This window comes from Bos taurus, chromosome 15 (assembly GCF_002263795.3).
Source record: "Bos taurus isolate L1 Dominette 01449 registration number 42190680 breed Hereford chromosome 15, ARS-UCD2.0, whole genome shotgun sequence".
NCBI classification, from domain to species: domain Eukaryota; kingdom Metazoa; phylum Chordata; class Mammalia; order Artiodactyla; family Bovidae; genus Bos; species Bos taurus.
This window is the reverse complement of record NC_037342.1, coordinates 44,530,105-44,542,300: the sequence shown is the minus strand read 5'-3', so window position 1 is coordinate 44,542,300 and position 12,196 is coordinate 44,530,105. Positions and strand designations below refer to the sequence as shown.

General features: G+C 46.8%; 1 protein-coding gene across 1 annotated transcript; it reads left to right on the top strand.

Moving 5' to 3' along the window:
- Positions 1-1,332: 1,332 nt before the first annotated feature.
- On the top strand, positions 1,333-9,651 carry EIF3F (eukaryotic translation initiation factor 3 subunit F). The gene is made up of 8 exons (XM_002693065.7): positions 1,333-1,749; positions 5,900-5,970; positions 6,208-6,287; positions 6,715-6,852; positions 8,195-8,286; positions 8,667-8,803; positions 8,922-9,035; positions 9,416-9,651. Exons 1-8 carry the CDS (start codon positions 1,350-1,352, stop codon positions 9,491-9,493), a joined length of 1,110 nt encoding a protein of 369 aa, XP_002693111.2. The 5' UTR covers positions 1,333-1,349; the 3' UTR covers positions 9,494-9,651.
- Positions 9,652-12,196: the final 2,545 nt, after the last annotated feature.

Genomic DNA, 12,196 nt, shown 5'->3' with positions numbered 1-12,196 from the left:
CTGTGGTGTTGGAGAAGACTCTTGAGAGTCCCTTGGACTGCAAGGAGATCCAACCAGTCCATTCTGAAGGAGATCAGCCCTAGGATTTCTTTGGAAGGAATGATGCTAAAGCTGAAACTCCAGTACTTTGGCCACCTCATGCGAAGAGTTGACTCACTGGAAAAGACTCTGATGCTGGGAGGGATTGGGGGCAAGAGGAGAAGGGGATGACAGAGGATGAGATGGCTGGATGGCATCACTGACTCGATGGACGTGAATCTGAGTGAACTCCAGGAGTTGGTGATGGACAGGGAGGCCTGGCGTGCTGCGATTCATGGGGTCGCAAAGAGTCGGACACGATTGAGCGACTGAACTGACTGACAGAACTGAGGTTCCCCAAAGTTACACAAGGAGTGAGGATCAGAGCTCCTTCCACACGTAGTGTTGCAGAAACCAGTAATGGATAAACCAAGCACCACACTCGGAGAGTTGGAGAACTCAGGTTTGTTAAGCCAGCAGGCCCTGAGGAGTTAACAGTCCAAGCTCTGAGCCCTGAACAAAGGAGTTACAGAGTTTTTATAGACAGACAGGTTGATTTAAACTAAGGCGTTTCACACGCACAGGAATAGGGGTCAAAACGGGGAGCTGAATGGCTGACCTTTACATAGGCAGGCGTGATTAAGAAGGATTGCAGGGGCTGGGCAATTGCAAAGAGCGGGACAAGGGTGCGTGAGATAAGCTCCAGTTCCTAGTATTTTAAGTCCTCACTTTCTGAGGCTACATGACCTACATGACCCAGACTTTGCAAGGAGCAAACTGAGTTACAGAGGCAGAACGAGCAGGAGTTTATGTAAAATTTTAACTTTTCCTCTTCACTAACACATTTATAAAATACTTATTTGTCTCTCTCTACTAGAACGTAAACTTTTCAAGGACAATGGTCTTTGTTTTGCTCTCTGATATCTCCTAAAAGTGTCTGGCTCATATTCAAATTGTTTAATGAATGACACACTGTATGGACACCTTAGGATGCAGTCAAGAACAAAGCTCTTTCCTTAATGCCAATTATCCCACTGAAGTGCCAGCTGCGACCTTTGCACCGCTGTATGGCTCCATCTGGTGGCAGTGTCTCTCTCCTCCCAGGGCGGTCCCAAGTTTACTCGGAACTACTTAGCTTGAGTCTCTCTGAGTGCGCATCGGACCAAAATCAAAGAGCACAAACTCAGAGCAGGAAATTGTAGCTCTGAGAAGCATCATCAGTAGCCAGTAAGCAGAAGCACCTAGTTCACGTGGTGCAGGTTCAGCCTATGGCGCTCCTAATGTTCTCCAACTCGCTCCCTTCCGCTCCTCGCTCCTTCTCTCTCGACAAGATGGCCACACCGGCAGTACCGGCGAGCGCGCCTCCCGCCACCCCATCCGAAGCCCCAGCTGCGGCCTCATCTCCGGCCTCGGCCCCGGTCCCGGCCCCAGCCCCAGCCTCAGCCTCGGCCCCGGCTCCATCGCCGGCTCCGGCTGCAGCTCCATCGCCGGCTCCCGCGTCATCCTCAGACCCGGCAGCAGCAGCGGCTACGACCGCGGCTCCGGGCCAGACCCCGGCCTCAGCGCCAGCCCCAGCGCAGACCCCCGCACAGTCTCTGTCAGGCCCTGCTCTCCCAGGCCCCTTCCCCGGCGGCCGCGTGGTCCGGCTGCACCCGGTCATTTTGGCCTCCATCGTGGACAGCTACGAGCGACGCAACGAGGGAGCTGCCCGAGTTATCGGGACCCTGCTGGGTGAGTGGTCAGGGGAAATTGACGTTCTCCTCTACTTCCCACCTCCTTTTATCTTGTTCCCCTCTCTTCTCACTCCCTTGTAGTTATTTGTTGAATAAGTATCGTGTGCCAAGTGACTCACGTTTTATTTTTAATCTTCACAGTAACATTTCACTTCAAGTGTTACTAGTCCCGATCGACGAAAAATGTGTTCACACCCTTACTGGGACGTCAAAAACCTTTTGACTCCCTAAACCCAGTGACCAAGTTTTCCCCCTTAGCTACTACTGGTCTTTATTTTCCAAGTGTTAACCGAGAAGTTTTTTCTAACTAGTTGGCAACGGAGTGGGGACATCTATAGAAAGATATCCCTCTCAGCAGCTAACCAGTTTGGCAGGAACCCATTTGAATTTCAATATTCTGCTTTCTTAAACGTCTAAGCCTGATCCTCCTTTTCTCGCTGTAATACTAGTCACCAGTGAAATATAGACCCCCGTTCCCCCAGTGTAGACTCTGATTCTTTGTTTGGACACAAACAATTAATACAATACAAATCTATTCTTTGTATTAACGATCACATGGAGAAATAACGTTTTTCCCTGCCATGTTCCAAATTTGAGGAATGGGTATTTTATGTTAGAGTAAAACCAAGAAACCATAAAAAGGGGTTTCTGACAATGTATTCTTTTCTCTGGGGACTTCTGGTCCCATCAAATTAATTTTCACTCCATCTTGATCACAGATATGGGGCACTTTTGTGATTCCACTTTAGTCACATTTATGGTTTCTGTTTCTTAACCCTTGAACTTGTAATAGTTTCCATTGTAAAAGACAATTGGTGTATTAAGAAGAGGACAATAGTTGTAGCCAGACTTATGCAAACGTTAGGAAAGTCTCTTACCTTCAGGGACTTGCTGAAGACATCTAACTGTGCTGACACAGACTAGGTATGAAGCAGCTGTTGGTTGCTGTCCTCCACCACATCAAGCACACTCCTGACACACCCATTCTCTCTCTTATCTTTGAGAGTGTAGCATTTTATGGAAACTTCAGTTGATCCATTATCTTACAAACATTCCCATAGCTATCTCAAACCAAGCCTTTGTATTCTCTTTGCTTGTTCTCCTTTATTTTTTCCTTTAAGTTCCACTCATTTTGCAGGTTCCCAGGAAAAATTTTCACTCTGTCCTTCATCCTATACCCCCACCCTCACCTCTACTCATAATCTCCCAAAGTGTGAAAATGTTAATCGCTCAGTCCTGTCCGACTCTTTGCGACCCCATGGACTGTATGGTAAGAAACAATACTCAATTCTCCACCCTAGGTTTGTATTTAGTTCAGTTCAGTTCAGTCGCTCAGTCATGTCCGACTCTTTGTGACCCCATGAATCGCAGCACACCAGGCCTCCCTGTCCATCACCAACTCCCAGAGTTTACTCAGACGCATTTCCATCGAGTCGGTAATGCCATCCAGCCATCTCATCCTCAGTCATCCCCTTCTCCTCCTGCCCCCAATCCTTCCCAACATCAGGGAGGGATTTCCAATGAGTCAACTCTTCACATGAGGTGGCCAAAGTATTGGAGTTTCGGCTTTAGCATCAGTCCTTCCAATGAACACCCAGATCTCCTTTAGAATGGACTGGTTGGATCTCCTTGCAGTCCAAGGGACTCTCAAGAGTCTTCTCCAACACCACAGTTCAAAAGCATCAGTTCTTCAGCACTCAGCCTTCTTCACAGTTCAACTCTCACATCCATACATGACCACAGGAAAAACCATAGCCTTGACTAGACGGACCTTTGTTGGCAAAGTAATGTCTCTGCTTTTGAATATGCTATCTAGGTTGGTCATAACTTTTCTTCCAAGGAGTAAGTGTCTTTTAATTTCATGGCTGCAGTCACCATCTGCAGTGATTTTGGAGCCCCAAAAAATAAAGTCTGACACTGTTTCCACTGTTTCCCCATCTATTTGCCATGAAGTGACGGGACCGGATGCCATGATCTTCGTTTTCTGAATGTTGAGCTTTAAACCAACTTTTTCACTCTCCTCCTTCACTTTCATCAAGAGACTTTTTAGTTCCTTTTCACTTTCTGCCATAAGGGTGGTGTCATCTGCATATCTGAGGTTATTGAGATTTCTCCCAGCAATCTTGATTCCAGCTTGTGTTTCTTCCAGCCCAGCGTTTCTCATGATGTACTCTGCATATAAGTTAAATAAGCAGGGTGACAATATATAGCCTTGATGTACTCCTTTTCCTATTTGGAACCAGTCTGTTGTTCCATGTCCAGTTCTAACTGTTGCTTCCTGACGTGCATACAGGTTTCTCAAGAGGCAGGTCAGGTGGTCTGGTATTCCCATCTGTTTCAGAATTTCCCACAGTTTATTGTGATCCACACAGTCAAAGGCTTTGGCATAGTCAATAAAGCAGAAATAGGTTTGTATTCAGTTCAATTCAGTTCAGTCGCTCAGTCATGTCCCGACTCTCTGCAATCCCATGAATCGCAGCACACCAGGCCTCCCTGTCCATCACCAACTCCCAGAGTTTACTCAGACTCATTTCCATGATCCACACAGTCAAATGCTTTACCATAGTCAATAAAGCAGAAATAGGTTTGTATTCAGTTCAGTTCAGTTCAGTCGCGTCCTGACTCTCTGCAACCCCATGAATCGCAGCACACCAAGCCTCCCTGTCCATCACCAACTCCCGGAGTTTACTCAGACTAATTTCCATGATCCACACAGTCAAAGGCTTTGGCATAGTCAATAAAGCAGAAATAGATGTTTTTATTAGGTGCCCCCAAATATTACAGTGACCCAAGTTAGACCAACTGTAATCTAGATTTTCAGCTCCTCTTCCAGAATGGAATCATGGTACGATGCTAGCTGAAGAGTGAAGCACAGATTCTGCTTGCTAAGAACTTAGAAATTTTAAGTTAGAAAGCAATTCATGAGACGTATTCCATTTGGTTAAATTAAATCACTAGTACCTTTTATGTACCATAAAACTATTACATACTTAGAATTCAAAAGCTGATAAAATGAATGCTACTCTTAACCTTAGATTCAAGATGAAGATATACTCTTATATGCAAGTAACTGGAGTATAATGTGATAAATGCTGTAATAGAAGGGTGCCATAATGGCATGCAAATATAGAAGACTTCAGTATTTCAGAAGCTCAGAGTGGTCAAGTCTGTTGACAAGAGGTCAAATAAGATAAAGAGTATGTATGCATACTGCTAAATATAAAATAAACAACAAGAACTTACTGTATAGCATAGGGAACTATACTTAGTATTAATGGAAAAGAATCTGGAAAAGAATATGTGTGTATATACAAGTATAACTGAATCACTTTTCTGTAAACTTGTAACATTGTAAATCAACTGTACTTCAATTAAAAATAAAAAGTATAATTGGGTTTGGGGATATAGTTTCAGCCAAGAGGGCAGAAACCACAGTGAAGTGGGATTAAACAGATACTGATTGGTGGGGAGCAACATTGTAGTCTGGAAGCCTAGCAGGAGGGGCTAGTAGGTTAGAGTAAAAATGGAGCAATCCATGGAGCAATCCGGGGACTGGGAGTCTTAGTGAGCTCAAGAAACAATGTAGCAGGAATAAAAATATCAGAACTAGGAAAATAAAAGTTTGTGGTGTGATGTTTAGGGTTCACAGGGAGAAGTTTTCTGGATGATGGTAGGGTTAAGGTTATAACTGGGACCATATGGCTGCAGGGAGGTACAGGGGAAGCTCCCTAAAAGTGTGCTCTGAGGATGGGCTACTACATGAGTGGTCTACGTAGACACGGTTGGAATCCTCCAGGCAGCTCTCAGGTGAAATTATATTAAGGAGAAAGTCCAGAGGCCAAAAGACGAAGATCTTACAGTAAAGATCTGGAGCAGGACAGGTAGCAGGAAGTGAGGCAAAAGGAGGCCCTGGGAAGGAAGAATAGACCCTGTTTGCTGATCGTTAAAGAAGAGAGTTGGCGATAACTCTGGAGTTTCATTTCTCTGGAAAATCCAGCTTCCATTGGAGCACATGGCTGAAACTTGGGAGCTTATGAGCCCAGTTTGGATTTTTGTTGTTGTTCCTTGACTTTGAGGAGACCTCTTGAAAGCGTTTGGGACAGTTGGAAGCCCAGGTTTTTTAACACTTGGACTGTTCTCTCCCACAGGAACCGTTGACAAGCACTCAGTGGAAGTCACCAATTGCTTTTCAGTGCCACACAATGAGTCAGAAGATGAGGTGAGTGGGGATTTGAGGCCCCCATAAGGTCTATAGCTATTCATTTGCCAGGCTGTCTGTGAGGCCCTCCTACACTAAGTGTGCCATGCTCATAACTAGAACTGCAGTTCAAAGAGCTTTGTTCCATTTGGACACACTTACCGGGCCTCTTCTCTTTGTTGGGAGTGGCCTCGTCCTCTTCACCCATTTTGCTGAGGACTTGTGGCTTCTTAGCCTTCTTCCTGCCCTTCTTATTAGGTGGCTGTTGACATGGAGTTTGCTAAGAACATGTATGAGTTGCACAAGAAAGTCTCTCCAAACGAGCTCATCCTGGGCTGGTGAGTTGGGACGGGGGTGGAATGTCTCAGTGGTTGATCGCCAGCACCTTTTGCCAGCTGACTAGCTATCGTACTTCCCCTTTCGGAGACAGGGCACTGAATGTGTGTTATCTCAAGGAGCCAGGAATTCTGTGTATTTTGCTGGCACTTCTGATCCTGTGAGGCCAGGAATACTCATTTTGAGCTGCAGCTTCTGAGTGAGTCGTTTTTGCCTCGCTGGTGACTTAGAGTTTTTCATGAGCTTTTAAGTCAGCCTTGTTTTAATTGATTTAATAAAACTATCAGCGTGCTTTTTTTTTCCCCTCAATGTTGTCCCTGGGGGTATAACACTACAAGGGTGTCAGGTACCCAGAGACACCCATGCCACCATCCTGTTTAGTATTGATGTCACATGTAGACATGAGTCCACAAGTCTTCCGTTTTCCAGGTACGCTACAGGCCATGACATCACGGAGCACTCAGTGCTGATCCATGAGTACTATAGCCGAGAAGCCCCCAATCCCATTCACCTCACGGTGGACACCAGCCTCCAGAACGGCCGCATGAGCATCAAGGCCTACGTCAGGTGACCGGGGGCTTGGGCCACAAGGGCATGAAGGCTCCTTTGTTCATGCTAAGCCTGGGTGACACCCGCCTGCACCCCATGCCGGTGTCATCCTTCAGTGTGCAACTTGCTGCCTCCTAAGGAAGCCCCTGCCTCACTCTCGGCAGTTATCACTGGAGAGGTTTTACTCAGAAAGAAACTGTCCCTGAAGTTACCACTCGCTGACCCTTGCCTGCCCAGACTTCTGCTCATTGCTCATAGCCAGTTTCCAAGGGCAGCCCTTTAGGTATTTGAGCAAGCTTGTCTTTCTTGTCATCTTTTCTAGAAGTTAACTCATACACAGCTCCTACTGCCGATCCTCACATGGTGTGCTGGCCAGGATTCTTCTCCATGTTCATTGGAATTTCTGAATTGCCCTTTTGTCATTATTCCTAAAACTGTGCATAGAACACAGGGCAGTACAGATTAAAGAATGGCTGTCCTTACCTTACACATGTCTATTAATCCTGGATATAGTACAGTTTGAATGACAGTAACATTGTTCTGTTGGCACATTGAGCTTGCAGGCAGCTGGAATGCTGGGTGATGGGGGATGTTGGGAAAGGCTGTAGTGGCATGCCAGAAAAGTGGCGGCTGTAGGAGTTGAAAGGATTATATTTTCTCCTTGGAATGACACCCTCTGTTAGTGCGTCTCTTACAACACTTAACTTTGTGCTGTTTCTGTGTCTGACACTGAAGTGACTGGTTAACCATTATGTGGTGGGACAGAGGTGGTGCATGTCAGTTCTTACAAGCCAGTTATTGTACCACTAAACTCTAAGCTGTTGCCTGATTTCTTAGCCTTTCCAAATATTTCAGACTCCTGCAGATCCAACGAAAGTGGATAGTTGACTAAGTAAAGGCAGTCACCTTTACTGAGATTAATTATTGCACCCAGTCTAATCTTGATGGACCAGAATAGATTTTTTTTTTTCAGTGCTGATGAGTGCTTTTCGGTCCCAGAAGAGACCTGTCCTGTCACTTCTTTCTGTGGGGAAGGATGTCTAGGCACCCAGTTCCACAGGGATGTTCAGTGTCCTGTCCTCTTCACTGAGATTTCAGTGTGTGAAGTAATCCTCTGTAAAGGGTCCAGGCCCCATCCAAATGCTGAGTCCATTCTCTCAGGCCAAGAGTTTGGTGTGTGGAAAGAGCTAAGGGAGAAAAGTGGCTTGTTCTCTTTAGACCTCTGGGCTTCATCTGGTCCAACCTTCTCATATCAGAACCTTGGAAGCCATACTCTTGATATGACTGCTTTCCCAGCCGGGACCAAACATGGAAACTGTCCCCCAAAGCCATCTGTTAACCTTGACTTCTGTCTCCCCAGCACTTTAATGGGTGTTCCTGGGAGGACCATGGGGGTGATGTTCACCCCTCTGACAGTGAAATACACATATTACGACACTGAACGCATTGGAGGTAAGTGACCTCCCCATTTCTAGGTCCTGGACATTTTTCAAGGGAGGGGATTTCTATATAACAAGGATGGAGGACCTTGGGTGGGTTAAGAGCAACCATTGATCTAAGGTTTGTATGGGACTCAAGGAATTATTTGAGAAGTTGTTAGAGGTGGCAAATCATCAGCCCCAGAGGCTACGTGGCCATTCATATAAGACCAAAACCAGTGATTAGCATCCTGGGTGCAGGGGTTGAACTCTCTTAGAAGGAAGAAAAGCTACTAAGGGCAGAGTGGGGGAAGTTTGGGGAAGCTGACTGAGTCCAGAAGGAGGCAGTTAGAGTTCGCTTTTCTAATGGGATGGCTGAATTCTCTGTCTCTTCTACCCCACCCGCTCCCACAGTTGACCTGATCATGAAGACCTGTTTTAGCCCCAACCGGGTGATCGGCCTCTCCAGTGACTTGCAGCAAGTGGGCGGGGCTTCCGCGCGCATCCAGGACGCCCTCAGCACAGTGCTGCAGTATGCGGAGGACGTGCTGGTGAGGACGGGAGGAGGAGGGCGTGGTCTCCACTGTGGGGCGGCAGGGGCTGCACTGGCGAAGCCACGGTCTCAGAGACAAGAATTAACTGTGCTGCATTGACTCTTTTGGTGCTCAGTCTGGAAAGGTGTCAGCCGACAATACCGTGGGCCGCTTCTTGATGAGTCTGGTTAACCAAGTACCCAAAATAGTTCCCGAGGACTTCGAGACCATGCTCAACAGCAACATCAACGTGAGTGCCGTCCCTGGGCTTCTGGGAGCCTGTGCCTCAGCACACACACGTGTGAAAGGGGGTGGGGGAGGTGGCCTGGAGAGGACAGAGGAGGCAGGGCAGCACCTTTGGCCCCCTTGCAGTCCTAGCTGTGAGGAAGAAAGCACAGGTGCTCAGATTCTCCTCCTGCCGTTTCTGTGCTTCCCATGGTTCAGGTGTGTCAGAGATGAGAAGGTGTTCTCAGGCATTTCCTTTTTGTCTTCCTCCTCCTCATGACCAGCCTCTCCCAGCTTTCATTTGCCCAGGACTGCCTTACCCTCAGTGTCCATCATACAGCTGGCTAGCCTTTCTGCTTACTCTCTACCCAGCCCCACACTCATCCTGGATTCCTTCTCTTCTAGGACCTGTTGATGGTGACCTATCTGGCCAACCTCACACAGTCACAAATTGCCCTCAATGAGAAGCTTGTGAACCTGTGAAGGGGCCTCAGGCAGCCCTCCTGCCATGCTGGGCCCCAGCCAAGCCCAGGACCCAGAATGGAGTGAAGGAGAAATGGTGTCTTTGTGGTCTGAGTCACACTGAGTCAATCAACTGCTTGTGACTCTAAATAAACATAGACTACCTTTTGTTAAGTGAATTCCATCTAATGTGAGTTTCCCTCTGGGTGGAAGAGAAAAGGCAGTTCTGGAGCTCACCCAGGAACTAGGAAGTGAGTACCTTGGTGGAAGCTGGTCGTGTGTGAGTGGCCTGAATCCAGCTCTGGATTTTTTTCTTGGGCCACTGTCTGCTTCATAGTTTAGTGGCCCAGTGAAATAATTGCTCTCATAAAGCAAAAATACAACATAACGGAAACATAAGGGCTGACCAGAGTCTGTCGGAGTCTATGTAAGACATGATATCTGAGCTGATGTTTTTTTTTTTTTAACCAGGAAATCCGGAAGGGGTGACTGGGACAGAGGAAGTACATGGAAAATTGCTTAACCTGTTTAGAATCTAAGAAGGCAGGAGCCAGACCACAAGGGCCCACAACCTGTGGAGGTTGGATTTTTATCCTGGAAGTTGTGGGAAGGCATTGGATAATTAGATTTGGATTTCAGGAAGATTACTGGGTACTGGGTAGAGGAAGGAGGGAAAGGGAGAAAAACAGTAGGCAGAGAGAGAGGCAGAGGGTCACTGTGATTGTCAAGAGATGATGAGAGGTTCAGGCCGGGCCTTGGGGATGGTGACAGAGACTTGGGTTCAGGAGGCAGATCCAGGGAGGACCTGAAGTCTGGTTGACACTTGGATGGTGAGAGATGGGAGCAGTTTGGGATGTTGCCTGGTTTCTGATAAAGGTATAGAAGGGCTGGTGATACATGAAAACCCTGGCTGCTCGAGAGTGGTGGAAGCTGAGGATGCAGAGGTAGGGTTACAGGGTAGTTTACCAAATGGTGAAGTCTTAAATGCAAATAAATGTGACTTATTTTGTAAACTGGGGCCACACCAGATGTTTTGAGGAAAGGCTGAAGAATTCAAGTTACATGTTGGCTCATGTAATACTTATCAAATGCTAAGTGTGCTAAGCAAGAGGTCCTGGTGCCTGCTTAGAACCTGCAGGGGGGACAAAGAGCCCATCACTTTGGGAATCATAAGATGTTACAGGTCATGGAAGACTTCCAGTTAGAAAATGAAATCTAAGCTGGACTTGAAGAATGAGAAAGAGGCAGATTGAAAAAGAAAAGAAAGGAAAATAGGGTATTCTAGACAAAAAAACAGTATGTGCAAAGGCTTAGAGAAAGACTGTCACTCAGCGTTGCTCTGTTGTTGCCCACCCTGGCCACAGAGTTGTTTATAAGACACGAACAGTCCTCTGTGCCTACAAGGATGCTCAATTTTTTTTTCCCTAGCCTTTGCCTATATGTGCACATTTGTTTTTTCTATGAAATGTGTTTTCACACATTCTCTTTGTATGTGGTTGTGCCTTTGCTGAAAACACTGCATTGTGTCTGGGTGTGACATCATGTGTTACTTGAGTCCTGTGATACCACACTTCCTGATTTTCTCCCAACACTCTTACACACTGGTCCTTCCTCCTCTGATATCCGCCATCCCATCCCACCCCCAACAAGCTCCATTCCCCAGGCTTCCATCTTGAGCCCTCTGCCTGGAGGAGCTGAGAGAAGCTTGGGGCTGATTACTCCCTCTGTGTTAATGATGCCTAGGCTCCAACTCTGGCTGAAATTCAGAACTGGTTTCCTGATTCCAGAAATACCATGTCTCTCACCTGGATGTCTCAGAAGCATCTTAAATTCAGCATGTTTCGTATTCAGTTGACTGTCTTCCTCCCCAGCAAATCACTTCCTCAGGGAATAACACAACCATGTACGCAGTTGTCAAAGCCCAGAAACCCTGGGTGAATCCTTAATTCCCCCACCCACCATCATGCCTCAAACAGTTCATCACAACTCAGCCATCCCTCTTGCCCTCTGTGATACAATAAGAAATAAATTTTTCCATCCACGTTCCTAGATTCCTGGCATGCAGTTCTTAAACCCTTTGGAATTTCCTAGGTAATAAGACCTATAAAGAGAGAATCTTATCCCTAACCAACTTCTTTCAACTGCACCTGAGTTTATGCTAATGGAGCGATGTTTGTATAGCATCTGGATCACCACAGGATGGGGGCTGGTTGCCAGGTAAATCAACCATGTGATTGGAGCTTAGAACATTCAGCTCAGGGAGGGGAGAGGGGCTGAAGTTTGGATCAATCAATGACCACTGATTTAATCACTTGTGACTATGTGATGAGTCCTCCATTGAAAGCCCAAAGTTTGGGGAGCTGGATTGGTGAACAGGCACGTGTCCAGCAACAAGACACATACCAGGAAGACAGGGCACATAAAGTTCACAGGGATAGGGACCTCTGCTCTAGACCCTCCAGACTTCACCCTGTGCCTCTTCATCTGCCATTGAGTCACATCCTTTAATGTCTTGTAACAAAGCAGTAATGGTAGGTAGACTTCCTGAGTTCTGTGAGCTGCTCCAGCAAGTTGACTGGATCTGAGGAGACAGTTGTGGGAACCTCCAGTTCATAGCCAGTGGACAAGAAGCTCTGGTGTCAACCTGGATTTGTGATTGGTATTTGAAATGGAGGTGGGAGGGGAATATGGAGGGGAGGCGGTCTTGTTGGACTGAGACTTTGG

Excerpts from the sequence above, each read along its gene's own strand:
- EIF3F (XM_002693065.7), top strand. The coding sequence starts at position 1,350 with ATGGCCACACCGGCAGTACCGGCGAGCGCGCCTCCCGCCACCCCATCC. Across the intron at positions 1,750-5,899 it reads AGTTATCGGGACCCTGCTGG|GAACCGTTGACAAGCACTCA; the intron begins GTGAGTGGTCAG and ends TCTCTCCCACAG. Across the intron at positions 6,853-8,194 it reads AGCATCAAGGCCTACGTCAG|CACTTTAATGGGTGTTCCTG; the intron begins GTGACCGGGGGC and ends CTGTCTCCCCAG.